The sequence below is a fragment of the Dama dama genome, chromosome 24, assembly GCF_033118175.1.
Source record: "Dama dama isolate Ldn47 chromosome 24, ASM3311817v1, whole genome shotgun sequence".
NCBI classification, from domain to species: domain Eukaryota; kingdom Metazoa; phylum Chordata; class Mammalia; order Artiodactyla; family Cervidae; genus Dama; species Dama dama.
This window is the reverse complement of record NC_083704.1, coordinates 37,121,637-37,148,740: the sequence shown is the minus strand read 5'-3', so window position 1 is coordinate 37,148,740 and position 27,104 is coordinate 37,121,637. Positions and strand designations below refer to the sequence as shown.

Sequence of the window (27,104 nt, the reverse complement as noted above, 5' to 3'; positions counted from 1 at the left end):
AATGCCCATCCAATTCTCTAGTTCCCTGTCTTAGAAGATCTGCTTCAAATTCTCATAGTTTTCATAGTGATTAATTATAGGGGGAAAAGACAGATACCTGTGCTGCCCAGTAAAGTTTCTATAAATTAGAGTATGGTATGAAGGGAAAAATAAGTAACCATAAGTTTTTTTGTGTGTGTGCAATGTCTATGGGAAAGGAGAAGGGGAGGGATAAATTAGGAGTTTGGGATTGACATATCCACACTACTATATATAAAACAGATAACCAACAAGGTCCTACTGTATAGAACAGGGAACTATACTCAGTATTTTATAATAACCTATAAGATAAAAAAAAAACCTGAAAAAATAGAAATACATGTATGTATACATGATTATATGAATCACTTTGCCGTCCATCTGAAAGTAACACAACATTGTAAATCAGCCATATGTCAATAAAAATTTTAAAAAAGAAAAGAAAAATAAGTGGTCAATGAAGGAATTCACTAACTCATTGGGTCCACATAATGAGCTGTGAGGTAGAGAAACAGAATTCTTTGATTTTGATAGTTGAGAAAATAGAGACCCAAAAGGCTAAGAGACAGCTGCAGGTCAGCCAGCGGGTAAGCAGAATGCAGGACTGGTTTCTATTTCAAATCCATACTATAGGGCTTTGGTTCTCCTCCCACTGACTCTGTGGAAGGTTTTAATAATCACATTGATTATTGGTGTGGCTGGAGCTTAATTATAGACTTTACAAACAGGATGGACCGGTCCTTGGGTTCTGCAATTCGCTTTTCTCCCTGCACACCATAATTCATTTTGTATTGATGCAGAAAGGACGAGTGGACAGCACATGTTGTCTTCTCTCTCCTACTGTTAACCTCCTCGAGCATTTCAGCAGCATTAGAACTAGGTTCATGGTGATGGGGCCGTGGGGGAGGAAGCAAGGAGGATTTAGAAATCCTCAAGTTGGCTGTGCTCATAGCTAGTGGGAAGCTGCTGGGTAGTGCAGGGAGCTCAGCCTGGTGCTCTGTGATGACCTGGGGGTGGGGTGGGGGGACAAGGAGGGAGGCTCAAGAGGGAGGGGATGTAAGTATGCTTACAGCTGACTCATGTTGTTGTAGGACAGAAACCAACATGACACTGTGAAGCAATTATCCTCCAACTGAAAAAAAAAAAAAAAGACACATACACAAAAAAGATGGCCGTGCTTAGAAAAATAAGCAAGTCACTGAGTTTAAATAAAATGAACATTGTACTTTCCTGACAAGGCAAGAGGAAGATATTTTGTGCTGGTTACTTAATTTGTCTGGCTCTAGGCAACTGGGAAATCCAATAATTAAAAAAAAAAAAAGTTTAGTTAACTGATGTTTAAAGGACTCTTCCCCACCCTGAAATGACCTGGGGTAATGAAGTGTATCGTAAGACTCTCTCAGCATGTTATAATGCAGCAAGATATTAATCTTGAAAAGCATTGTATCCTACTATGGTCTACTATAAGACCTTGACTAGTATGTCATTTTTATTCCTCCCACCTCTGACAGGTTCTGGCTTTCCCCAGTGAAATAACTTGCTAGAGGGGTACAAATCAGCCATAACAGATACTGACACTTTACTCAGTCACTGACCCATTGTCTACATTGTGAAGACTTGAAATACTGAGTGAACAATAAAAACCCAGAAGGGTTTTTTTTAAATAAAGTTTCATCATTTTTAAGTATGAATGTCCTACAATTTTAAGCTGAGTTCTGGTATGTTTCACATTCCCAAAGAATTTGCAATGACACATTTCATGTCGAAAGGGCAGATTTAAAAGAAAAACTGCTTATGATCTGAATATTTAATACCTCAAATCTTTGTGGATTATAACTCTGAATTTAAAACTTTTCTCTTTAATCTGCATCATACCTTAGGGCATTGTGGTGAATGAACTGAGAGAGGCAGAATGCCTACCAGTCTCTGAAAATAGAAAATGTGAGCGTGTACTCTCAGGTGGAGCACTAAGACTCTAGGTCTGTAGCAATGTTGGATCCTTCCTTAATCAAATAGGAATCCAAGAATATTTCTCATACCCATCTTTATTGCCTCTCTCCCTGACCATTAATGAGTAATTACCAGGTATGGAGTAACGATTGCAAATCAGGCATAATGCTAAATATAATATCATTTAACTCTTACAGCCCCCTTATGTAGTTGGTGGCATCACCATTGTGCAGATGAGGAAACTGAGTTTAAAAATAGGTTAAGCAACTTGCCCAAGGTCACACAGCAAACAGACATCAGAGACAGGCTTTAGATTTCTTCCCATACTCTTGGCCCGTATCATTATACTACACAGATGCTTTTGCTGGGTATTCTGGGAGGTAAAATAAATACAATCCCCAACATTCAGAGGCTGTAACTGATAGACATGTGGAAAGGACAGAAGGGTTCAGCCTGTGGGACTCCGACCAACCATTTTTCAAACTAGCCTTCTGACATATTATTGGCAAAGCTTCCTCCTTCTGGGCTGTTCTGAAGCCATGTAATTATAATGCAGCAGGCATGTGGTTCAAGAGGCTGAGGATCTACCCAGCCTCCCACTCTGGCCTTTGTTCCATTCTGATTTGCCAATCTGACCTTCTTTTCTGCCTGGCCACTGGTCACTTGCTGGAGCAACGGCCCATGAAAACAGCTGAAGCATGTCCTCCTTTTACATATCAGTGTTCATGTCCTTTTAAATTATGCACTCCCTTATTTGTGCCAACTGAGCCAGGACAGGGACTTGAAAAACTCCACCCGCTAACAAAACCCTTAAGTTGTCTGGACAGGGAAAAATAAAGATCCGGAAGCAGAATCCCTTGTCAGGCTTAACAGAAGAAGCAAGGAGTAGGTGAACTATGTGGAGAGTGGATACCTCCAAAAATAACCAAGAAGGAGAAAGCAAGACACTTATGACACCAGATGATTGGTTTATGGTCCCTTTTACACTGAGTGGCATATCTTAAAAATGAAATAGGAAAACTCTAGAAGGAAGTGGCTTCTGATCCTTGTCTAGACTCTGAAATGAACAAGCAAACCTGATTATGACCAGTGTCAAACAATATTTACCAATTTCTATGAAACTGTGAATGTGAAGAAAGGCCTGTGAGTCATGAGCAACTGAGAGGAAATTAACAGCAATATTTACTGTGCAGATTCTGATTCACCATTATTTTGGAAGAAAGCCTGGTTGTTTTTAGTAGATCCATTTAGAATCTGTGAGAATCTCAATTTTCTCAAGGCACATTAGCTAAGAAATTATTTATGAGTCAATTTAAGTTATATTTTATATGCAAATTCAGAACAAACGATTTTTAAGAAATGTTATTAACATAAAATTCAGGGAAGAAATAAATTACCAAAAAAAGAAAGTCAGCTGAGATGAGGTCTGCCATAAGAAAACATGATAGGCAGTCATTTGATCCTACACAATAGATAAACTAGGGGCTAGTTTCAATAAGAACCTCATTATGCTCCAAAACCATCCTCCTAGCGGTAGAAACAACTCACATGTCCATCATGAGAGAACTGGTTAAATAAAGCATGTATTTCGACACCATAGAGAACTAGGCAGCTTTAAAAAGAGTGAAAAGATATCGGTTTTGTGAGTGGCTTGGAGAAATATGACATCGTATGAAACAGCATACAGGGACTTCCCTGGTGTTTCAGTGCCTGAGACTCCACACTCCCAATGCAGAGGACCCGGGTTCGATCCCCAGTCAGGGAACTAGATCCCACATGCTGGAATTAAGAGTTCACATGCTATGAGTGAAGATTCCATGTGCTGCAACTAAGCCCCAGCACAGTCAAAATACATAAATAAATAAATATTTTTTTAAAAAAAGAAAAGAAATAGTATACATAGTAAGGTTCCTTTCTCGCTGTAAAAGCTTGGTATACACACTGACAAAGTCTGTATGAACCAGTATCGGTCTCTTGACAATGCTTATACAGGCAAAGGATGAGGACTGAAGGACTTCCTACCCCAACTGACATGCTTCTGTAGTGGGTGCTTTTTTTGTTTGTCTGTTTCTTTTAAAATGATTATTTAAAACATTTGCTAAAAACATTAAAATAAAATATATAACTGCACAGTAAAATGATTTTGAAAAATATTCAAAAAGTGATATGCCTATCATTTCTTTATTAGAAATTTATCATTATTAGAAATTCAATCTTAGAAACAAACTTTCAAATACAATCCTTGTTGGGGAGTTCCCCAGGGGCCTAGCGGATAGGGTTCTGGGCTTTCACTGCCACGACTATGGTTCAATCCCTGGTCAGGGAACTGAGATCCCACAGGCCCTGTGGTACCACCTAAACAAACAAAAACCCAAACCCAAAACATAACACAACCACTAATTACTTATACTCCTCCTGGAAATTAAGTATCCCTTATTTCAATTGATCTGGGTCACTGGGCCAAAATGACAGAGATCAAGTTCTAACTGTGTAATTACACACAGGTTTGCTTACTGTCACTCACCAGGTGGATCTCTGCTGAATGCCGTCTTATTTTTATTGAGAATCCCCAATAGGAAGCCACAGTGCCCAGCCAGTCTGATCCAGGAGAGCTGAATGGGCATTCAAAGGGGACTGCGGTTTGCTCTGGGAGACACCCTTTCATGTTTTCTGTGCCAATTTCACAACCATAAAATGAGGAGAAAAGGGTAGCTTATTTATTGCCTAAACTCAAAGGAAGATTGTAAGCACCAATTGAAGCTGAATGGACACTTAGAAGATGAAGAGTGTGTGGTATTATGAACAGGGCCTGACTTTATGAAAAGCATGGCTGTTTTTCTAGTACACATTAAAGCCAGAGACGGATGGAAGTGCTAAGAGCTATTTAAGGCTGTGATGTTGGGGTGTGATAGCGCAGGCCGCTGGACCACGGTCTGTTGTTATAGGCCATTGTTTCAGAGCTGTGATTCCCAGACAGGGCGGCAGAGGACAGAGAGGGTGGCAAAACCTACCAGCATGAGTAAGTTATGTCCCTATAATACTGAGTAGGTCAGAACAGCTAGATGGGTTATCTACACAAACTCATCAATTCTTACACAGGCAATAAGAAGTATTGTACACTTATGCTTGGTCAAGAGGAACACTCTCACAATCAAATTGCCAAGAATGTAACTTATTAGCTCTGGAAAATCCAAACCAGACAGTGTACCTTTATTAAACAACAAATAATTCCTTTATCAAAAGCAGACATGTTAAATGTGGAAAACTGTGAAACAAAGATAAACAATGATAACAGCAATAGTAGAAAGATTACTTGTAACTATACCCCTGAGAGATAACCAGCACTCAAATTTTTGGCTTACATCTTTATAGTTCATCCATTTGTTTATCCATTCATTGTAAAGATGTATATGTATGCATAAGTGTGTGGATGTGTGTATGTATGTTTATATATAAATAAAATTTATTAAACAAATGGCATCATCATGTTCATACTAACTTAAAATATAAATTAGATGTGTACACTTATAAACTATGTTGTGATCAACATCCTTGTAGTTAAATCTTTGTGCATAATTTTACTAATAAATGATCAGACATGGAATTGCTGTATAAATGGTGCATGAATGAGTTATAAAAAGCATTTCACATTTAACTTGACTCTTCCGTACACCTAGGACTTCACTAATCAAAAATTCTTTCTAAATTCCATATATATGCTTTACACAAGATTGCTTGTTGCCTCTTAAAGTGACGAACAGCTTAGTGTTCCCATAAGTATCTGAAATGATTCACACTTACTTTCCGAGGTTTCACCTTATCTTGCAAATCATACTGGCCAATTCCTTTATAGCTGATTCCAAGCCACCAAGGAAGTCCTTGTTTATCCTGGAAGATGGAAAAACATGAGAACCAAGACCTAATTGTTAAGTCTTCTAGAGATGAAGTAATATCTACCAATTTCTTGCTTTAACAAGTATCAGCAAGTCAAAATAATTTTGTCTTGGTAAACAAAACACTATTTAAAATCCTGACTTGTTATTAGAACACTTTCTTAGAATTCCTTCAAATAAGATCTATAAATCAAAACACACCAATACTATTAACACCATCAAAAAGAAAGACACATTACTGTTAGGATTAAACAATTGGAAAGAAGATATAAAATATAAGTAATTCAAACAGGAATTAATCCAGAATACAAAGACAGTTAGTCATTTAAAAAAAAAAAAAAAAAGAAGAAGAAGAAAAAGAAAAAAGCTCTTTGTTCTCTTGATTAGTAACTAGCTATAAAGGTCAGGGAAGTTCCCAAAAAATTACCAAGATGAGAAAAGTGGTTCCAAATCCTAATGTTTATAAACTTAACAAGGAACATGGGAATACTAAAGCACTCATCAGATGAGTTATACGATTTAAAGACAAGATGCTTGAATAATGACTTTGAGGTATACATGGGGAGAGGAGGAATTTTTTTTTTACTCATAAATTTCTCTTTTAGGTCTTGCCAAAGAAAGGGTATACTGACAAAGGGAAAGAAAAAACTTGGGCTTAAACCTATACCCATATGCAAACAAATTAAGAATCAGTAGAAATTAAAATGGAATTGGTACATATTTTTAGTAAAAGGTGTCCTCATCATACAGGTATTTATGATCCAACTCCCCACCATTTGGAATTGCAAACACTGTCAGAACTTGGAAAGTCACTCAAGACTGATCAAGTATAAAATTATACCTCTTTCAAACAAGACTTTCTTATTAACAATATGCTTTGTTCTGTATCATCTCAAAGTGTTTCTTAGTCAATTTCTGCATGTGTATGAAATCTAAAAATACTACCCAAATATAAAACATACCAACTGAAAATGGGTACTACAAATCTTGTAGAAACTTGAGGATTTTATGAAGCTGCTTAAATGTTATGGTATGATTCTCCAATGATTCTCATACAAAGGTGCTATGAAATGTACATCTAGTAGTATTGAAAAGGCACACAACTGGAAAAGACATAAATCAGCAAAAGTAGGTAAATGCATGGGTGTGCCAGAAGAGAATAATCTGAATATTTTAGGACTAACACAGGCTTTGGGAACACATTTGAACATAGCTAGTATTTTACAAAAATAATGTGGTTTATAATTTGCTATGACAGTGACAAGATATCAGGCTTTTATTTTTTTTTAAGAAATTCAATTCTAAATGCTGAAATTTCTAGAGATAATTTACATAAATATGCATATTGATTTATGTGATTTTAGAAAGTTAGTGCTGCTCACTAATGCTCATACTATAACACAGTCATGATGAAAGCTTTGTCATATAAAAGTATTTACCTTTACTGCGTAATAATGGACTCCGTAGGTTGGCAGAGCTTCTACTATTTTCATATACCTATGAAAAATGAATGTATGTTATAACCTCTTATTAAATTAGTTAGAGGGCCCTTTTGGGAAAAGTGATCTAAAGAAACACCATTTATATCTACTTTACTCATTAAAACCACATCTTTAACTAAAGGCAGAAATAGAATAAACCACTCTAGGGAGTAATACATTTTACCTTACTCAAATGTTAGAAGGTTGTTAACAAAAATTCAATTTCAAAAAGCTAGAGGAAATATTATTTCCTGCACATTAAAACTTCTATGGCTCAGAAACATATTATACTTTATTATAAACACAAATTGCAAGTATATTTTTAAACTAGCACTTAATGATGCAACACATTAGAATCAACTTTTGAGTCTTGCTCATAATAAGTAAACATAAAGGTAATCTATATATTGATAGTGGTACACTTCTAGAAATTAAGTCAAACCTCTTAGAAATATATGCTTTAAAAGAGTAAGTTTTATTATATGTAAATCTGATTTTTAAATATATGTACTCCCTCAAAAAAGTTAAAGTGATTATATACCTCTTGTTATTTTTAGTTCAACAAGTATTTATTCTTTTAAGACTTTATGTTGTTGTTGTTTAGTTGCTCAGTTGTGTCTGACTCTTTCGTGACCCCATGGACTGTAGCCTGCCAGGCTTCTCAGTCCATGGGGTTTCCCAGGCAAGAATCATGGAGTTAGGTTGGCATCTCCTTCTCCAGGGGATTTTCCTGACCCAGGGATCAAACCCGCATCTCCTGCATTAGCAGGCAGATTCTTTACCACCGAGCCACCAGGGTAGCCCTTAAGAGTTTACGGAGTGGACTAAATTGTGTAAGCTTTCCTTTCTGCCCACAAAAAACTGAGACTCCTGTATGATACAAGTGGGCTGTTTAATAACATTTTGAAGATCAGTGGCTCTGGACCTTGTAATCAATAAACGTGATAATTTTTCAAAGTAAAAGGTCTACATGTAAGTGAATATAAAAAGTTAAGTAGATGTGCCAAGGCCAGGTAGCAATTACACTGCAGAGCCAGGATTCTCACACAGAGTGAGTTGGAATCCACAGTCTAGAGCCTTAACTACTGAGTCTCTTACTTGGAGCCATAACGATAATGATCAAAGGAAGTAAGAAGATACTGCATTTAATCAAGAACAGTTCATAATATGCTCATTAACCTAACCTATTCATGGAAACTGCTGTTCCTTTTTATTTTCCAGTTCAGAAGATGGGCACAAATCAGGGATTCAGCTTTGGAACTGCTAACTTCTGATTTCTGCCTTGAGGATCACAGCAGGTATACTGTGATAAAAAGGAGATGAGTGCAAGAGGAGGGATGTGGGAGGAATCTATACCTGGCAGGGGAATAGTGATCACCAAGTCCTTATTTCACTTCTCACATGGTTTGCGCTATATTTGGCAGATTTACAAAAATACACCAAAAAAACACCTTCTATCATCATAAAAGTTATTCCACAAACAAAAGACATTACAACTATATCTTCAGAAAGATACTTACTGAACGACAGCTTGACCCCGAGTCAGACCTTTGATTTTCAAATAATGTTCAATTACTCTGTCCTCACTGTAAAACAAGGAAATTAGAAGTACAGCAATATACAACCGTATGAAGTACAGATTCTACTTCAAGATTTTCAGGTAGCCACTGAAAATACTTGAGAAAGAAGGCCTAGATCAACTTGTTCAGGAGACAGAAGCTGGCTGACTTTTGTTTTTGTAGGACACAGACTCTTGAACCTCAGACATTTGACTACCTTGTCTTGACTGTTTACAATTTTATATAACTTACTTTTGTGTAAATTTTTAAAACTTTAAGTTAGAAAAAATACCAATGTTTGGATATTATTGATATCTATTATTGATATACATAATATCAATAATATAAAAATAATATCAATTCATCAAATGAAAAACTAATATTTTCTCCCATAACTGACAGAATATAATAAATACAAAATAATATTATTAAATGCTAGAGAGACTTGCTGGGGAAATTAAAAGTTTTTAAAGAGATTAGCAGGTGAAAGGTATTATAGACATTTTCCTTAAACTGCTAAGATTTAGAAAGAATTAAAGATGCTTCTGAGTGAGCGTTCAATCTAAAACACTCTACGCTCATGACTCGTGCACATAATACCTTAGGAGAAAGCCCTTCATTATTGTCTTAGGATAAAACTTTTTGACTAGAAAGGGGAAAAACGGGTGAACTCTGATCACCTTTGACGCCATTCAGTTATTTACCCTCCTTTCAGACTGGTAGCTTGTTAGTTACATCTCAAGTATAACTGAGAAGAATAAACGTTTTTATCTCTATATAACCAATAATCAACAGTAATTGGTCTTTGCTTTTTACTCTTAAGAAACTATATCACTTAACAATGATTCGTTTAAAAGGTTCCAGATTCAGGATGCAATGTAGCCTCAGCACTCACTCTCATTATTGACTTGGGAAATATTCCAACATTCATATTATAGCTCATTCATGGTGAATATTTATTTTGTAACCAGTTTTTTAGTGGAAAGGAAAACCATCTCCAGGATGCACAGCCTTAAACCGAGGAAAATATATTTAAAGGGAATGTTAAGTAGTTTAAGGGGAGAAAACATACTTCTTTAGGAAAAATGTTGCATGGGAGATGGGTACTATGGGTTCATTAAAACACAGACAAAGAAAACAACTCAAAATAGACAATGACTCCTGGCTGTAGATGAAACCTCTGATCATTCAGGTTGTTTCTGTTCATTACAAACACCTCTGTTCAAGGAAATCTGTCTTTTATACCACTTGCATTGTACTCCTCCAGATGAGGGCTGTGTTACACAGTGACTGCACATATATATACTAAGCGTGATTCACTTAACAGCACTCTCTACAAATCTTTTATGCACTTGAATGGAAAGGCAAATGGCTACTCTCCACATATGACTACAAGTCTTGGGATGACAGTCTCTAGAGAGCTTTAACAAGACCTTGTCACTAGAAGGATCAAGGTCTACTTCTTATTAGTCTGACACATATTACAGGCAATTCGACATTTCCCTCACTTCTATTTCTTGCAGTCTCCTGAGGAGCATGTAGTTCTCAATGGAGGCCATGGCAATGGGGTCATGGGCCATCTTGACTCAGCTTACCAGTAAGCAAGGGAGGGATGCTCCTGCAGAGTTTTGGTTGGAAAAGCTGGAAGTGTCTTTAAATCTTTCCTGGCATTTTCATCACTAAAAAGAAAAGTAATACAGTATGTCAACTGCTGTTACTTAAATGACTATCCAAGCTGGTCATTAGGTGAAATCTGAAAAGTAACAATTATAGCACATTTGTTGTTGTTTAGTAGCTCAGTTGTGTCCGACTCCTTTGTGACATGTGACCCCATGGACTGTAGCCCACCAGGCTCTTCTGCCCATGGATTTCCCAGGCAAGAATATTGGAGTGGAATGTCATTTACTTCTCTAGGGTATCTTCCTGACCCAGGGACCGAACCCATGTCTCCTGCATTGGCAGGCGGGTTCTTTACCACTGAGCCACCTGGGAAGCCCAACGATAGTACACTGGATTGTGTCAAATGTTATTGGCAGCAGACGTAAGGCGATAGACTTTAACTAAAGACAGTGCCCAAATGGACAACCAAGTCATCTGATGAGATTTTTGAGGCTTTTACTAAGACCAAAGAAAATTAAAATAATGTTAAATTGCCATAATCTCAGTTTCCTTACAAACTCACAGCTGTTTTCATTGTGTATTTCCTATATGTATCTATTTTATTACAAAAGTATTACTATAATTGTGCATATTTCATATTGTTTTTATATAGCATGTTTCAAATGTCATTGTATACTTTTTCCATGTTCCTATAGCACCCTCATAATTATCTTTAGTGTTTACATAATATTCACAACAGAGGGACACTAGTTATTCTAAAAGCATTCACACAGTATTACCACTTTTTCATAATATATATTATTGCAATAAAAAGATGTGTGTAGACCTTTCTATTACTTCCCTACCACTTTCTGGAATAAAATGAACAAAGTTGGCCATCTGTGGACATCAGAAGATGACTTGAAAAATGTGCTTCTAATGAAACCTAAGTGAAAGTCGCTCAGTTGTGTCTGACTCTTTGTGACCCCGTGGACTACACAGTTCATGGAATTCTCCAGGTCAGAATCCTAGAGCGGGTAGCCTTTCCCTTCCCAGGGGATCTCCCCAACCCAGGGATCGAACCCAGGTCTCTCGCATTGCAGTCGGATTCTTTACCAGCTGAGCCACAAGGGAAGCCCAATGAAACCCAAGATGTCCCTCAAATTGTATCAAGTTAACTAAAATGTACCTTGTGAAACATCAGCTCATTTTAAAATGGCAAAATTTGGGGCACATAGGCAATATTTTATTAAAAAACTATCAATGGAATACAATCTTTAAAAACTGTGAATCATTATGTTATACACATGAAATGTATAATATTTCAAATCAACAATATCTTGATCAAAAACAATGACTTTTGAGAACAAAACTAAAAAAAAAAAAAAAAAAAAGAAGGAAACAGGCAAAATTGTGGCTGTCCAAAGAGAAGGGTGTGGTCTTTAAGGAACTTAACGCAAGGGAGAACAGGGAGCATGACTCAGTCATAGTTGATCCTGTATTGTATGATTCAAAATACTCTTAAATTGCTCTTAAATTGCTTAAGAAAGCAGTTTCCGCTGAAACAGACATGACTCTCAAAAGAATCCACTGGAGCTTAAGATAAGTGCATTAAAGAGCAAAATCCTGACCACCCTGGCACTTCTCAAACACAATACTGGTAACTCTTCCTCTTACTTTCCACCTCTTCATAACTTTGCCACTAGCTGCGGCCTCCTAGCTGGTGCTAGTGGTAAAGAACCCACCTGTCAATGCAGGAGATATAAGAGACACGGGTTTGATCCCTGGGTTGGGAAGATCCCCAGGAGAAGGGCATGGCAACCCACTCCGGTATACACAGGGTCACAAAGAGTTGGACACGACTGAAGTGACTTAGCACACACGCACCCTTTGTTGAGGTTACCAAGAGCTAGGCACCATGGAAAGCACTTGGAGGGCACTGTTCACCTCATGAAAGTCCCATCACAACTCTTCCCATGTGCTAAGTACTATTATTTACCCAGACAACTTTACGGCGGGTGGGGGGTGGGGAGTGGGGGGCTGGGGAGGAGGGACGGGGCCTCCTAGGTGGCTCAGTGGTAAAGAATCTGCCTGACAATGCAGGAGACATGGGTTTGATCCCTGGATCGGGAAGATTCCCCGGAGAAGGAAATGGCAACCCACCCCAGTATTCTTGCCTGGGAAATCTCATGGACAGAGGCGCCTGGGGGGCTACAGTCCATAGGGGTGGGAAGAGGGTCGTACACAACCTAGTGACTAAACACCAACTTCACAGGTAAGAGTGTGAGGTTCAGCGAGGTTAAGCCTCTTGTTCATGTCTTACAGCTATTAGGAGGAGGAGCCAGAAGGCGTCAAAGGCCAAGACCCAGCAACAGAATAATTACAGTATTCTATCACCTGATTCCCTGACAGATTCCCAGAGCAGTGTCCTAGAAAGCCCAGACAATATTCTCATCTCTGGCAAGGCAGAGCTCCCCCTTCACCCTCACCCCTATTTACAGATGAAACCTCTGAACCAATTAGTTTCAAAAGCCATCATTCAAACATTTTTACATTTGCTTCCCTGAGGTTTGCCCCAGTGTGAATTGTGATATTGGAAGAGATGAACTTGCAAGTGGAGGACGAAACATTGAACTCAAGGTCAATCTCCTCCCAAAGCATTCATCCAGTCCTCCTAGATCTAATGTCACAGGTCAAACTGGGGAACCAAACATGGCATGCTGACTGGTTTTATTTGGCCCCGGTTGCACTGTGCTGGATTAGAAACTGCTCTCTCCTGTCACCTGATGAGGTGTGGTGTGAGTGGTTCTCCTTCAGTGTCTACAGAAGGTTTGTTTACTGGTTTTATCAAAGTTTCTCCACCAGGCCACAGGGCAATCAAGCAAACCCACTGAGCAACCTCTTCATAAATTTACCATCTTCCAGTGAGGATAGAAAGAGTATCACCTAGCCGGGAGACAGTATGATCTGCACCTGTCAATGCTACAAAACCAGGCTTGTGGCCCTCCCTGAGGGTGAAAGATCCGGCTTTACAAATCACTCCAGGAAATGAAAAGTCACTTGGCTCCCGTTCTTACATAAGGATAAATCTCTCCATTCATTTGAAATCTGAGCAGTAGATCACACTGACAATCTGGGGAAACCGGTTTGGGCTTCCTGAAAACGAAAATATACCACAGTCCAATTTAATCAAAGGAAAGGTCATCTGTCAACTCCCACAATGGTATTTATTTTTCTTAATCATTTCTTTTATCCTCTGTCCTTCAAATCCCATTTCCTTTTCAAAGAGGCTGGCTTATGAATTTTTTTGTCAAGGGCAAATACATGTATGTGTTCTGAAGTGACAGGCTAAAGATAATACCTTTTGTTATTAATCATCACCACCATCCACAAGTATGTTATCTTCTGGGTTCATGTGAACTGCATGCTGAGTTTCAAGAATTCAACCTTGCATTTACTTATTTCTTTGGATTAGAGTTAATTTTGTGGTGATCAAGACCTCACTAGACTAGAAGAGAAGCTGCTATTTACCACAAATTCACTCATTCATTTAGCAAATATGTATTATGTGTATACTCCATCCGAGCATGTAGAAACAAGTGTCACAGGATGGAGTTGCATTAAAAAAAAATTTGTGTTAATTCTTAAAATTAATTTTTACTAGAGTAGTTGTTTTAAAATGTTGTTAGTTTCTTGTTGTATGGTAAAGTGGATCAGTCATACATATATATATATATACACACACACACACACACACTCTAATTTTATATTTCCTTCCAATTTCGGTCACCACAGAATATTGAATAGAATTCCCTGTGCTGTACAGTAGGTTCTCATTAGTCATTTGTTTTATACATTGTAGTATATTTGTGTCAGTTCCAATCTCCCCATCCAGCCCACCCTCCCATCCGCCACCTCGGTAATTGTTTGTTCTCTATTTCATGATATTGCTTTTAAGTTATGCAAATGTATTCAGCCAAAAGAGAGGAGAAGGGGGAAGAAATAACGGGGAAATTCTATCCATCATTCTATTCAAAAGCTCATTGTTGAGAACAAGTGTGAAATGGAAGGTTTGAAGTTGCTTCCCTTTAAGATGATTTTAGTTCCTATGTCCATAAAGCACCAGCTTCTCAACATACTGAGATTTTCTACTGTAGTATTTAAGCATGTAATACATGCTCACTAATCATAAGAAACCTGTGTATTTAAGTGCTTAACTTAAGAAACAGCTAAGTGTTTCAAATGGAGAAAAATACTACCTGATGAATTTTGGTCTTAGACAGGTCACCTTCCCAACACATTTTCAAAAGTAATTTTAACTATGCATGATTAGAACCTACCCCAGTTCTAAGATGTGATGTTATATATCTGGAAATGATGACTGAATAAATCAATAAATTACCAAAGGTTAATCATGAGCCTGCATCCTAAATAACAATGAATATTCATTCACTAAGACTTCTTTTGGGTACTAATCAATCACTGAGAAGCAACGAAAATGAGCATTAATAGGCTTAGGGATCATTTTAAGGAGAGTTTAGATTACTTTAAAAGGAATACACTTGAATAGGTGGAGCACAAAGGATCTGGGGGACCATGAAACTATTCTGAATAATACTGTGATCATGGATATATGACATGCATTTGTCAAAAGCTATAGAATCAGTACAACACAGAGTCATAATGTGACTGTGAACTTTCTGTTCAGTTCAGTCACTCAGTCATGTCTGACTCTTTGCAAACCGATGGACTGCAGCACGCCAGGCCTCCCTGTCCATTACCGACTCCCGGAGTTTACACAAACTCATGTTCATTGAGTCAGTGATGCCATCCAACCATCTCATCCTCTGTTGTCCCCTTTTCCTCCCGCCTTCAATCTTTCCCAGCATTAGGGTCTTTTCAAATGAGTCAGTTCTTCACATCAGGTGGCCAAAGTATTGGAATTTCAGCTTCAACATTAGACCTTTCAATGAACACTCGGGACTGATCTCCTTTGGGATGGACTGGTTGGATCTCCTTGCAGTCCAAGGGACTCTCAAGAGTCTTCTCCAACACCACAGTTCAAAAGCATCAATTCTTCAGCACTCAGCTTTCTTTATAGTCCGACTCTTGCATCCATACATGACTACTGGAAAAATCACAGCCTTGACTAGACGGACCTTTGTTGGCAAAGTAATGTCTCTGCTTTTTATGTCATAACTTTCCTGCCAAGGAGTAAGTGTCTTTTAACTTCATGGCTGCAATCACCATCTGCAGTGATTTTGGAGCCCCCCAAAATAAAGTCAGCCACTGTTTCCACTGTTTCCCCAACTATTTGCCATGAAGTGATGGGACCAGATGCCATGATCTCAGTTTTCTGAAAGTTGAGCTTTCAGCCAACTTTTTCACTCTCCTCTTTCACTTTCATCAAGAGGCTCTTTAGTTCTTCTTTGCTTTCTGCCATAAGGGTGGTGTCATCTGCATATCTGAGGTTATTGATATTTCTCCCAGCAATCTTGAACTAGTAATGTATCAACATTGATAATTTAAAACAAATGTACGACACTAATGCAAGATGTTACTGATGGGGAAACTGAAGAGAAGGGAGAGGAGAGGAGAGAAGATAAATATAAATAAATAAATAAATATATATATATTCTGGATTTTCTGTTCAACTCTTGTGTAAACCAAAAGCTACCCTTAAAAAATAAAGCCTACTAATTTTTAAAAAAAGATTAAAAAAGAAATCGACTTTCAATTAGTGGTTCTTAACTGGGGCAACTTTGCTCCTCAGGGGATATTTAGCAATGTCTTAAGACATTTAGTCACACCTGGAGAAGGAAGTGTTACTGGCAGCCACTGAGCAGACGCCAGGATGCTACTATACAGGCTACAATACATAGGACAGGCCCCAGCAAAAAAGAATTATCTTGCCCCAATTGTCAATAGCGTTGAGGTTGAAAAACTCTCACCTGGATTCTTATAAAACTACTGATAATCCAACCCTAAAACTTCTAATTGCATCTTTTAGACTTGAAGAAATTTTCTCTTTTGTCATCCTTAGACTATCAAGACATTAGAATATAAAAGTATCTCAGATGCAAGAGTCTAATAGGAGCCATGGGAGAGAGGCACTAGAAATCCATCTGCATAAGCTAGCTGAGAAGGGCAAGTCAAACTCAGCAGCAGACAGGGACAGTGGGGCCTGATGGGGAGTGTGAGGAAAAGAACGTTGCCCACCTGAAGTATTACGTGGAATACAGATTTGACTGTGTGAGACAGAGATCAACACTTTGGTTAATTTCTCTTGATATAAAAGTCAGAGCTGGAATAACATGAAGTATTCAGGGGCCCAATCTCTTCTCCTGTTGCTTCACCATTCCTGGAGTGCTGCTATCCTTCATGTAATCCAAGATGGCCCATCACCATACCCACATTTTAGCCATCAGGTAGGGGGAAAAGAATAAAGAAGGACATACCCACTCTGTTACAGGCAGAACCTGAAAGCTGCCCACCTCCCCTAATCCCACTGGCGAGAATAATCGCAAGGCTCCTGTTAACTGCAAGGGACACTGGGATGTGTAAGTCTTTATTTGGGCAGCCACAAGCATCATCAAAAATTCTACTAACATGGAGAAAAGGAGACTGGATACTGAGGAAACAGACACCACTGCTGATGGGGACACACTGCTCAGATCCAGGTTTTTTGTGTCACATGGGAATACAGATCCACTCCTGCCTAATAATGATTACACTTGTTTTGAAAAGGGGCAAAATCTCAGATTTTGAATTTCAAAATATTGCCTCAATCAGAAAAAAAAAAGTCAAAATGAAAAGTAAAACATTGTGCATGTCCTATAAAACATATATACCAGCAGACCATAACCATTACTTTGCAATTTCTGATATAAACTATTAGAAGAGCATGTATAGTTCTCAGTTCAACTTGGTTTCCAGTTTCAGATAATTTATGTACAGTGCAAAGTGTCAGTAGGGCATGATTAAATGAGAAACATAAATAATTTTGACAAATGTGGAATCTGGACCATTCCAAAAGATTACTCTCAGGAAAAAACAGAGCCTTATTTCTCTGTGTTTGACAAGGTGCCTACCAATCCTCCAAATCTGTTCCTTTGTGCTATTGCAAAACATCCTTTCCCATGAATACATAGTATCACTTTTCTGAAAGAATGTATTTAGTACACGAAACCTCTTAACAAGTCACCACCAACAAGGAGGGGACTGAGCTGAGGAGCTGGCTGTGACACTAGAGGAACAAGAAGATACAAAGATGGCTGAGATGGACGAGGCAGTGAAAGGGCTTGCATCTCTCAACAAGCAGTGCACAAGTAGAAACCCAGATGGCCAACAGGCAGAATCAAGTGTTCGCCTTTACAGGAACTCAGGGGAACACACAGTAAACCTTTAATGGGTTACCACTTTGTACCAGACTGCGCAGAGGTTACGTCAAGATGTTTGGCAATAGGAACTCCCATCCATTCATGATGGAAAACTCTATTGATATGATCATTTTGGAAATCTGCATACCCCACGACCCAGAGATCTTTTCCTAGGTACATCTCTAGAGAAACTTACACAAGAGAATAAAGTTTATAACAGCATTTTCTGCAGTAAGACAAAGAAAACAACCCAAATATCCCATGACAGTAGAAATGATAAAATTATAGTATTCATAATGGAATGCCATATAGCAAAGAAAATACAGTTTAGCTTCACACAATATGGTGAATCTCACAAACATTAAGCAAAGAATCAAGACTCAAAATAATATATACATCACCATCCCCTGTATATATGTTCAAAAGCAAGCAAAATGAATATGGAGGATCATACTCAGGTGACACAATATAAAGCAAAACAAGAAAATAAGTTCCATAGAGTCAGAGTACACCGGGGAAAGAGACAATGTTTACTGGGAAAGGGGGGGCACTGGTACACAATGGGCATGGGGTGGCAACATTCCTCACTGGGTGTGGTTACGTGTCTGTGCAACTTCTAATCTGTTTTTTAAACCATTCATACATGTTTTATGAATTCTTCCTGGTGATTATCAGTTCAGTCACTCAGTCGTGTCCTACTCTTCGTGATACCATGGACTGCAGCATGGCAGTCCTTCCTGTCCATCACCAACTCCCAGAGCTTACTCAAGCTCATGTCCATTGAGTCGGTGATGCCATCCAACCATCTCTGTCATCCCCTTCTCCTCCCGCCTTCAATCTTTCCCAGCATCAGGGTCTTTGTCAGTTCTTTGCATCAGGTGGCCTAAGTACTGGAGTTATAGCTTCAGCATCAGAATTTCCAATGAATATTCAGGACTGATCTTCTTTAGGATGGACTGGTTGCATCTCCTTGCAGTCCAAGGGACTCTCAAGAGTCTTCTCCAACACCACAGTTCAAAAGCATCAATTCTTCAGCGCTGAACTTTCTTTATAGTTCAACTCTCACATCCATACAGGACTACTGGAAAAACCATAGCTTTGACTAGACAGACTTTTGTTGGCAAAGTAATGCCTCTGCTTTTTAATATGCCGTCTAGGTTGGTCATAGCTTTTCTTCCAAGGAGCAAGTGTCTTTTAATTGTCACCATCTGCAGTGATTTTGGAGCCCCCAAAATAAAGTCTGTCATTGTTTCCACTGTTTCCCCATCTATTTGCCAGGAAGTGATGGGACCAGATGCCATGATCTTAGTTTTCTGAATGTTTTAAGCCAACTTTTTCACTCTTCTCTTTCACCTTCATCAAGACTCTATAGTTTTTCTCTACTTTCTGCCATAAGGGTGGTGCCATCCGGTGACATAATTCACATCCAGTGATCTGGGTGATATAATTCACATCAAAAACTAAGTCAAATATGACTAGTGGGTGAAAGGTAGGGTGCTGGTGAGAAAGTCCAGTGCCCGTTAGAGGGCAAGTGTTAGAAACACCAGGGCATTACTTTCAAGTTCATCCCGATCCTTTTCAGAGTTTAGAACCAGGCAGGATTTCAAGTGTAAGTGGACTGACAGTAGCTGAATGCTTATTTGTTCACCCTCTGAAGAACTGCAGCTGGGGAATTTGCCTTAGAGCTGACCACATGGATCCTGCGAGTGGGTGGGGGAAGAGCCGGGCAGGCCCAGGTCTGGCTAGAGCACAGAGGCCCCTCGCCTCCCGGGGCCGACAGACAGGCAGGCAGGCAGGGCAGGAGGCTGGGTTTATATGAATGAGGAGTGACCTCAGAATCCCCAGAGAGGGCCCCTAACCAGCTGGATGTAAGCAAGCCTGGACCGAGATGTCTCTGCCTCTCCCCAGGAGTAAACACACTCTCTCTGTGTGGACGTTCTTGAGCCTCATGCAGTGGAAGTATTATTTTAAAGACTCACTTGACTAGAACTGCCAAAAGGGACTGCTTTTTTCAAATCCCAGCCAGAGACAATGCCCATAAATCTACAGGACTTTCTACTTATTGGTAACAAACCAGAAATTGCTATTCTTCATCCTTTCAACAGGAATTCAGATACTACAATGAAGAACGCTGCGTTTTATCTGATGACTTAGGCTAAACCCCTGCCCCTGCCCCCGTCATCAGGTATTCCAGGTTCGTATTCTGACAGCTTTCTGGAAGGAAGCGGCCCAGGACCCACCGTTAACTGTTTAGCCACTGGCGGCTCCTTCTGCCTCGATGATTCCTTTTGGCATTCCCAAGAACCCCCTTTCACGGGCTTTTGTTTTTCTTTCCTGATCTCACAAGCCCTGGAGGAATGTGCCAACCTCACCCCTTTCTGAGACAGCCACGTGGCTGGCAAAACTGAGGCCATCCTTTGTGTGTGCTGGAGCAGTTGTGTGGAAACAGCCACCCCCAGCAGATGCATGCACCTGTTTGTGCCTAGTTGGGGACTTGCCCACAGTTACAATCAGCCACCTGCCGTGCTGAGGCTGGAGGGCAAGGGAGTTCAGGCAATTAGCAAACGGTGGTTGCTGGCCGTTCTGGAGCAAACCAATCACTGAAAGAGATCCCTTGAAGATGGTAATTGTCAGTGTTTGGTGTGGGAGCATCCCTAGGTTTCTAGAACAGTTAAAAAAAAAAAAGGCCAAGCCTCAAACTTTCCTTTTCTTTTCAATGCAAAAGCTCTTCCTTATCTGAAAAGCACAATGATCCATGGAAATGAGTGTTAAATGTCACCAAGACAAAAATTAAGCTCTTTAGGAAATAACCTGGGACTGGAGTCTTCTCACCCACACATAAGCATAACTCAAAATCCATGTTTCATTAAATGTATGTTGTTGTTTAGTCTCTCAGTCGTGTCTGACTCTTTGTGACCCCATGGACTGTAGCCCACCAGGCTCCTCTGTCCATGGAATTCTCCAGGCAAGAATACTGCAGTGGGTTGCCAATCCATTCTCCAGGGGATCCTCCCAACCCAGGGATTGAACCCAGGTCTCCTGCATTGCAGGCAGATTCTTTACCACTGAACCACCAGGGAAGTCCCATTAAACACATATGCAAATATAAAAAAGCTATAGTTAATACCTGTTGAACACTCAAGATAAAGTCTATCAGGCAGCCTACGGGGCCTCCGAGAATCCAAGCGAGTTGTCACAGCTGGGAGCTCTATTTAATACTGTGCTCTGTGCAAACTAAAGATTTACTGTCATTAGGAACTGGTGTAAATTAGAAACGTTTGCCAGTCTTCTGGAATTGCCTGCACAGAGGTTGGTGATAAGCCACTTCCTTATCTGTGCTTGTTGGAGAGCTGACGTGGCTGTCAAAGTTTTGCACCAAACTGAAGGAATGGGCCATGGCAATGATTACAACAGCCAGAAAAAGTGTATTTAATGTTTGTTAAAAGGTGTAACAGGTGTCAACACAACTACTAAAGCATTCCAGGTGGATCTGGTCTTTTAGGATGTGTGTATGTCTGCTCAGTCATGTCAGACTCTTTGTGATTCACGGACTGTAGCCCACCAGGCTCCTCTGTCCATGAAATTTTCCAGGCAAGATTATTGGAGTGGTGTTATTTCCTCTTCCAGGGGATCTTCCAGATCCAGGGATCGAACCTGCATCTACTGCATTGGCATGCAGATTCTTTACCTCTAGGGCCACCTGGGAAGCCCTGACAGCTTGCTTAACCACGGTATTATTAGAAGGATCTTGGATACAGAATATAAGCACTAATTTCCTCAACTGTGATATCAGTGTTGGTCAACACTTTGGTGGTTAGCAGTTTAAGATATAGTATCAGTTTACTTAGAGCATTTTTTCACTGGCCAGATAGCCTTCACATCACCCTTTTTTAATTAAAAGAAAAAAAAAAATCATGTTTCTTTCAGTTATCTGGAAACTTGGCCATCAATGATGAATCCAGTTCATTACCTTCTTGACTGTAGAACCAGGGAATTCTAACAGTACATTTCTCTCCACTAATTCCCAGGTAAAGGGATATTAAAGGTTGTCAAGCATGAGAAAACACAGTAGTTCTTACAAGCCCCTGGCCAGCAGCATCAGCAGTATCTGAGGATGTGTTAGAAAGGCAAATTCTGGGGCCCCACTCTAGACTACAGAACCAGAAGGGCTGAAATGGGACCCAGCAATCCCTTTAATAAATGACTTGAGAACCACAGGAACAGAGTAACAGAATGAACACATAATACGAACACAGGGAGGTTTTCAAGAAAGAGATAACAATCTACAATTTAAAACAGGAAAGAAGGTCAAAGAGGCTGAGGAAGCCCAGTAGGCTAGTTTCAGGAGACCCTTCTGAGGCCCTCGTTTAGTTACTCAGGCATGTCCGACTCTCTGAGACCCCATGGACTGTAGCCCACCAGGATCCTCTGTCCATGGGATTTTCCAGGCAAGAATACTGGAGTGGGTTGTCATTTCCTCTTCCAGGGGATCTTCCCAACCCAGGGATGGAGCCTGCATCTCCTGCATTGCCAGGCGGATTCTTTATCACTGAGCCAGCTGGGAAGCCCCTTCCAAGGCTGACCCAGTAGTTATACAGACAGAGTAGGTACCTTCATTCAATCCCTAAAAAGAAATGCTCACACCCACTGAACATTATTAGGCTTCAGAGACTGGGCTAAAACCTCTCTACAGGTTCTGCTATTATCACCATCCCTGTTACATAAGATGTGAAAACTGACATTTAAAAGAGATTTCATTTAAACTCAGCAAGAAAGTAGCAGATATGACTCCAAGCCTACACCTGGACAACTCTGCCTAACTTCTCTAGTTTCAAACTGAAGGGACAGAAAACAAGGAAGGAGAGGAAAGGAGAAAAGAGAAGGCTTTTGCCAGCTTAACTTGAGGTTTTGGAATTTGTAATTATGGTGGCCACTCATTGATTCTACTAAACTTAGTTTCTGGGGTGAAGAAAGGTTGCTTTTTTAAAACTAGATAATCTGATTTTAGATGGCGCGGGACAGGGAGGCCTGGTGTGCTTCAGCCCATGGATTGCAAAGAGTGGACAAGACTTGATGACTGAACAACATAATCTGGTTTAGTAAAAAACTGGATTAAACCACAAAGAACAGGTTACAGGTAACCAGACTGACCAGTGTTATCACTCAGCGTTTCTTAAACCAAACCAACTACTGTCTGTAGCTGTCCTCCAATAGCAAAGATACCAAACTTAGTTTAAAAAAAAAAAAAACAACTTTTTAAGAGCTACAAAATGACTCCAGTCATTTTTAGCAGAATTTTAAAACAGGGCACGCAAGCCCACCTGAGAAGCCCAACATCCAACAAAGGTTCCTTAAACCACACAAGGTGTTCCTAATGCCCGATTTTTATTTTTCCAACTTCACTGAGTTTGACACGTTTTTTTCCCCAACTGTGCTGCCCAGCATGTGAGATCTTAGCTCCCTGATCAGGGATCAAACCTGCACCCTCTGCAGTGGACTCATGTAATCTCAATCGCTGGACTGCTAGGGAAGTCCCTGATGCCCCATTTGCAATCCTAGCTAAAAAGTTCATAGTAAAATCTCAACCCTTGACGAGCTCTGTTACAGGATAGAGGGCTTGGGAGCAGCTGGAGAAAGAGGGAAACAAGCGTTCAATCTCATTCATAGTCAATCATATGCCAAGGCAAAAACCTAGGGCTCGGATCCACCCGATTCTAATGCCACCACTGATAATTGCAAACCGTTTTTAATAAAACTGCTCAGAGACTGAGACGGTTTCATAATAGCTAAAATAAAGTGCCTGCCTCACTTTCCACCCCTTCAGACCAAACCCTGCCAGCTGGTTAAGAGACCTGAGTTAGTCTGGTCCGACCCTGAGTTGGTAGATGCGGGAAACAGGGCCAGCGACCTTAAAGACTTACCAGGGGCCTTTCGCTGAGGTGGCGCTAGATCGAGAGGACCAGAGGCTGGCTGGCTAGTTCCCAGGACTCCAGGTTTAAGCGGAGCGGCAGCAGGGAAGGAGGAAGGAAGGAGAGGAGGGAACTGGGAAGCTGGGTGGAGAGAGGAGGGGGAGGGGTCGGAAAAGCCAGGCGGGCTGGACCAGACTTCTTCCCTCCCCTCCCAAGTCAGAGGGTCTTTCCATTCTGGGGATTTCCTCCCCACCCCATTTAATCAGGTCTTGATCACACCTCAAGCCAAATCAGGCAGTCGCCTTTTTGGAGTGGAAAGTGAGAACTGAAAGGATTATAAAAGCTAGGGATGCCCCCCATCCATTCTGGGAGAAGGAGGGACACCCCACTTCCTCTTAATCAGATGAAGCTCCTTCTTGGGGGTTCCAGTGTGAGCATACATTAGTTTCTAGCTGCCTTGGACCTCTCTGCTCCTTCACAAGACTATAAATTAGAAACTCCTGTGGCTCTAAAAGAGACAGGGAATGTGCTATGTGACAGACAAGCGCTCAGCATTTTACTTTTACAAAAAGAGAAAGAGAAAAAAATAGGATGTCATTCAATCCTTATACCAAACTGAGGTGTAGGAGCTGTTTCTAACTTACAGATAAGGAAACTGAGGCTTAGAGAGGTCACCCAGCTGCCGGCTGTCCCACCAGAGCTGGTAAGCGAGGGTTGGGACACAGGCTACTGTAAAGCCATCACATACTTAGAAGCATATCAACAGACATGCTCACTGGCTGGCCCTACCCCTGTGATGTGCAGTAACAAGGCCAGGACCTAGAACTGGATTCAGTTCCAGGTCTCCATGTTTATAGGACTTAGTTAAACTAACCTATGTAAGCCTCGGTTTCCTCATTATAAAGACAGGGATACTGATGGGTTTTCTGGGATTCTTGGAAGATGCTATGAAGCTATGTTGCTGTGAAGGCACCTGCCTATGTTTGTTAAATGTATTCTTTCCTTTCTGATCACAGGACAGGAAACCAACAATTATACCAAACACTTTACTTCTACCATCCTCAGAACAGGCTAGGGGTGGCTTCTTACCACTGAAAAGAATCCCCAGTGGGTGATCTAGGTTAGAGTTGCCAGATTAAACATTTAGAACACACACTAAAAAAGTTATCCCTTATTTATTTTATGTGCTCAGTCTGGCAATCCTAACACTTGGTAATAAACCACATGGGAAAAGAACTTTGGAAGCAGCTTGGCAAGTCCCTAAGTTGAAAGTGGCTTTAGGATTGATTCAACAGAACCCAAGGTAACTGGTGGAAGTACAGCCTTAAAACTTGCTCCTCCAACATTATGACCAATCCGTGGAATTTGTGTCAGACCCTCCTTATCTCTGCATTCTACCGGAGACAAGAAACCAGCTTGTGTTTGGGAAATACAGTGTCCTCTCATCTAGAATTCCTTTGTTAAACTCTTGTCTGTAGTCTAACTTGTAACCAAGGACAAATTACTCTGTCCATCTGAATGCGTGATAGGGATCAACTGTCAAAATACTTTTTTTTCTTTAGATCTGAAGAATTTCTTATAATAATGAAAATGTGATGAGAGATTTTTTTTTCTAAACATTAGCCAGCTTGCCAAGAACTCTGATCCTGTCTACTTTGAAACTTCAAGTCTTTTAGAAGAAATATAATCCAAAAAATGACTTAGGCTGAGAATGAGGTTAACACAAAAATCTGTAAATATTTAAAATAAAAACACTTTAGAAATTCAGAGAGACAGAGGGTGGAATGGTGGTTGCCAGGAGTCGAGGGGAACCCAGTGAAACCCTAAGGTCTGAGCCAGGGCTGATGATATTCCACTGCGGCCAGAAATAAGAATTACGGGTACCAGGCACAGTTCTAACCCTTTCACAGGCATTTTCTCTCTTGATTTTTCATAATGGCCCTAGGAGGTCTAGGTTATGTTATTCCCTATGCCTCAGACCTGGGAGATTATACATACTGAAATCAGAAAAAGGCTAAGAGGTTCCCAGACATATATGCAAAAGGGCTTTTTTGCAGAGTTCTGTGTGGTTCTACCTTCATCAATGGAGTACCTGTTTAGACACCTACAAGAAGACCCTTTCTTTAATAACCCATCTAATACCCAGGCCTTACAGTTTTCAACAACCAGGACCAAGCTATACAATTTGCAAGACCCAGTGAAAGATTAAAATGTGGAGCTTCTTTGTTTAAAAAATCATGAGGAATCTCAAGATGGTGACAGAAGAGTGTCAAGCTGAGCGTGGGTCTCCTCTGAGCAGGAGCCCCTGTGTGGCTGCACAGGTCACACCCTGGTGAAGTCTGCCCTGCCAACAGCACTTTTCCCTGGTAGGTTTCCACTGTCTTAATTGCTTCCTTTCTGCCTGCCCAGCCTCAGGCGCCTGTGCCCAGAACTAAATGAGCCTGTTCACAAAGGCACACAGACCCCCGGGGGCCAGCAGGTTCTGGACAGGGCCCCCGACGTGCCGGGGCGGGGGAATCACAAGCTTGCTGCCTTGCTGCTCTGGGGTGGCAGGGAAGGGCTTTAAGCCTTGGTTTGGGAAGTTTCCGTTAGGTCAAGTGGGTAGTGTTCCATGAATCTTACATTCATTTTGAAAAACGGTGCAGTGTCAGAGATCTATAGGTCACTGTGCTAACCTATGAGTTTTTCAACAGGACAAATTAACATTTAAAAAAATTCTGACATAAGCACTGTATATTCATTATCAATAAATGAAAACACACTGACATGTGAAGAAGGCAAATTGCAAACATTTCTATCCCGCCCATCCCAAGATAACTCTTCGTCATGACAACAGTATCGGCTTAATTTTTTTTTTTTTACCTCTACCATAAACCAGGCAGTGTGCAATGCACTCTAATACTGTTTTGCACATTTGAAAATTGCTAAGAGAGTAGATCTTAAATGTCCTCATCACAAGAAAAAAATTTTTGTAATTATGTATGGTGATGGATTTTAACTAGACTTGTAGTGGTGATCATTTTGTAATACATGCAAATACTGAATCATTATGTTATATACTTGAAACTAATATATGGTTACAAGTCAATCATACCTCAATTAATTTCTTTTTTAATTTTTAAAAAGAACTGTAATTATTCTTATTTACAGATGGGAAACTGCAGTGGAGGGATGTTCAATAACACAGCTACGATTGTTCACCAGTGAGAAGCAGGATCTGGAGCCAAACTCAGTTTTGCCTAACTTCAGAATCCACTCTACAGCAGTCTTTTTGGTGGGGAGTCTGTAGGTGCGCAGAAAGAAAATACCAGAACTT

The 27,104-nt window shown here is 40.1% G+C and overlaps 1 protein-coding gene across 4 annotated transcripts in view; it reads right to left on the bottom strand.

Moving 5' to 3' along the window:
- Positions 1-27,104, bottom strand: part of FRMD4B (FERM domain containing 4B) — a 352,299-nt gene that overhangs the window by 36,235 nt on the left and 288,960 nt on the right. For all 4 annotated transcript variants that reach the window (XM_061128101.1, XM_061128099.1, XM_061128100.1 and 1 more), the window contains 4 exons: positions 10,497-10,580; positions 8,863-8,928; positions 7,301-7,358; positions 5,770-5,856 (listed from right to left, as the gene is read on the bottom strand). In XM_061128101.1, coding sequence (XP_060984084.1) covers positions 5,770-5,856; positions 7,301-7,358; positions 8,863-8,928; positions 10,497-10,580 — 295 coding nt within the window. The remainder of the gene's footprint in view (positions 1-5,769; positions 5,857-7,300; positions 7,359-8,862; positions 8,929-10,496; positions 10,581-27,104) is intronic.